The sequence below is a fragment of the Octopus bimaculoides genome, chromosome 28, assembly GCF_001194135.2.
Source record: "Octopus bimaculoides isolate UCB-OBI-ISO-001 chromosome 28, ASM119413v2, whole genome shotgun sequence".
Classification (NCBI taxonomy): Eukaryota; Metazoa; Mollusca; class Cephalopoda; order Octopoda; family Octopodidae; genus Octopus; species Octopus bimaculoides.
The window spans coordinates 5,976,672-5,977,850 of record NC_069008.1 but is presented as its reverse complement, the minus strand read 5'-3'; the positions used below and the strand labels follow the sequence as shown (position 1 = coordinate 5,977,850).

The following is a 1,179-nucleotide window of genomic DNA, read 5'->3' as shown; positions in this document are numbered from 1 at the left end:
AGAATTGTCTTAATAACTCCCTTTTGTTTATGCTTATCCTGTTTAACATGTGTCAAAAATGTATGAATTTTAAATTTTGTCTGTAATTTTCTAATTTTTAGTATTTTTTAAATTTAATTTTATTTTATTTTCATTTCTGTTGGATCCTGCTTATCTGTCACTGACAGTTTTTTTGTTTTTTTTTCCAATTTGGGCTGCAATCATTTTCTCCTGATCCCCATCCCCAGAATGGAGCAATAGTTTGGCTGATCTTAAAGAAATTGCATTCAGTTAGCAGTGCAGGAGATAACTCCGGAAATGCTTCAAAATGTCTTTTTGCAACGCTAAGGATAGATTTGAAATTTGCAGGGACACAAATGGAGCACATGTTGAAAATTTTCAATAAGGTTTTGACATAAGATCTATAAATCTGTCTGTTTTGGTTTCATCATTGAAGTAATAAACATAAAATTCTGTCAGTTTATTTGAAAATTTGCCTGACTTCATTGTAATAAATAGTTAATTCTGGGACACCCTGTATACATACATACACAAGCATATGTACATATATATGCATATTTACATGTATATACAAACTATATGTATATATATATACATTTTATATACACAGGTATCTGAAGAGTAAATAGATATCCTTCATTTTACCAATTGATCTGTTTGGACACTAGTCACTTACACAATATGGGTTCAGTCACTACTATATTTCAAGCGTCTGACTCTGATTATATATATCTATATATGTATGCCCCAAGTTCAAATCCTGCTGAGGTTGATAGAATAAAGTACCAGTCAAATACTGAGGTTGATAGTATTGGCTGGCCCCTCCCCTCAAAACTGCTGGCCTTGTGTCTAAATCAGTAACTAAACTATTGTTATTAATTTTGGTTGTTTACATTCTCGGTTCAAATCTTTCTGAGGTCAACTTTGCCTTGCATGCTTTTGTGTGTATGGGGTGGGATGGTGTCAATAAAATAACGTACCAGCCTTGTACAGGGGTCAATAGTATTGGCTAAACCTTCCCCCTCAAACTAAACCATTATTCCATTCTATATTTCTAAACCATTCTTCTTAACGTTTTGTACTGGCAGACGTTGTGAAATGGTGGGCCAAACGTGTTGTGGTGTTACATCTTTTTGTGTTCTCAGTTCATATCTTTGCTGAGGTTGACTTTTTTTTTTT

The 1,179-nt window shown here is 33.2% G+C and overlaps 1 protein-coding gene across 1 annotated transcript in view; it reads left to right on the top strand.

Annotated features, from left to right (window-relative positions):
• The window catches only part of LOC106875122 (inositol hexakisphosphate and diphosphoinositol-pentakisphosphate kinase 2), a gene marked incomplete at its 5' end in the record, with an annotated part of 104,900 nt that overhangs the window by 60,242 nt on the left and 43,479 nt on the right, over positions 1 to 1,179 (top strand). The window contains one exon of the mRNA XM_052977751.1: positions 1,089 to 1,162. Within this exon, the coding sequence (XP_052833711.1) occupies positions 1,089 to 1,162 (74 nt within the window). The remainder of the gene's footprint in view (positions 1 to 1,088; positions 1,163 to 1,179) is intronic.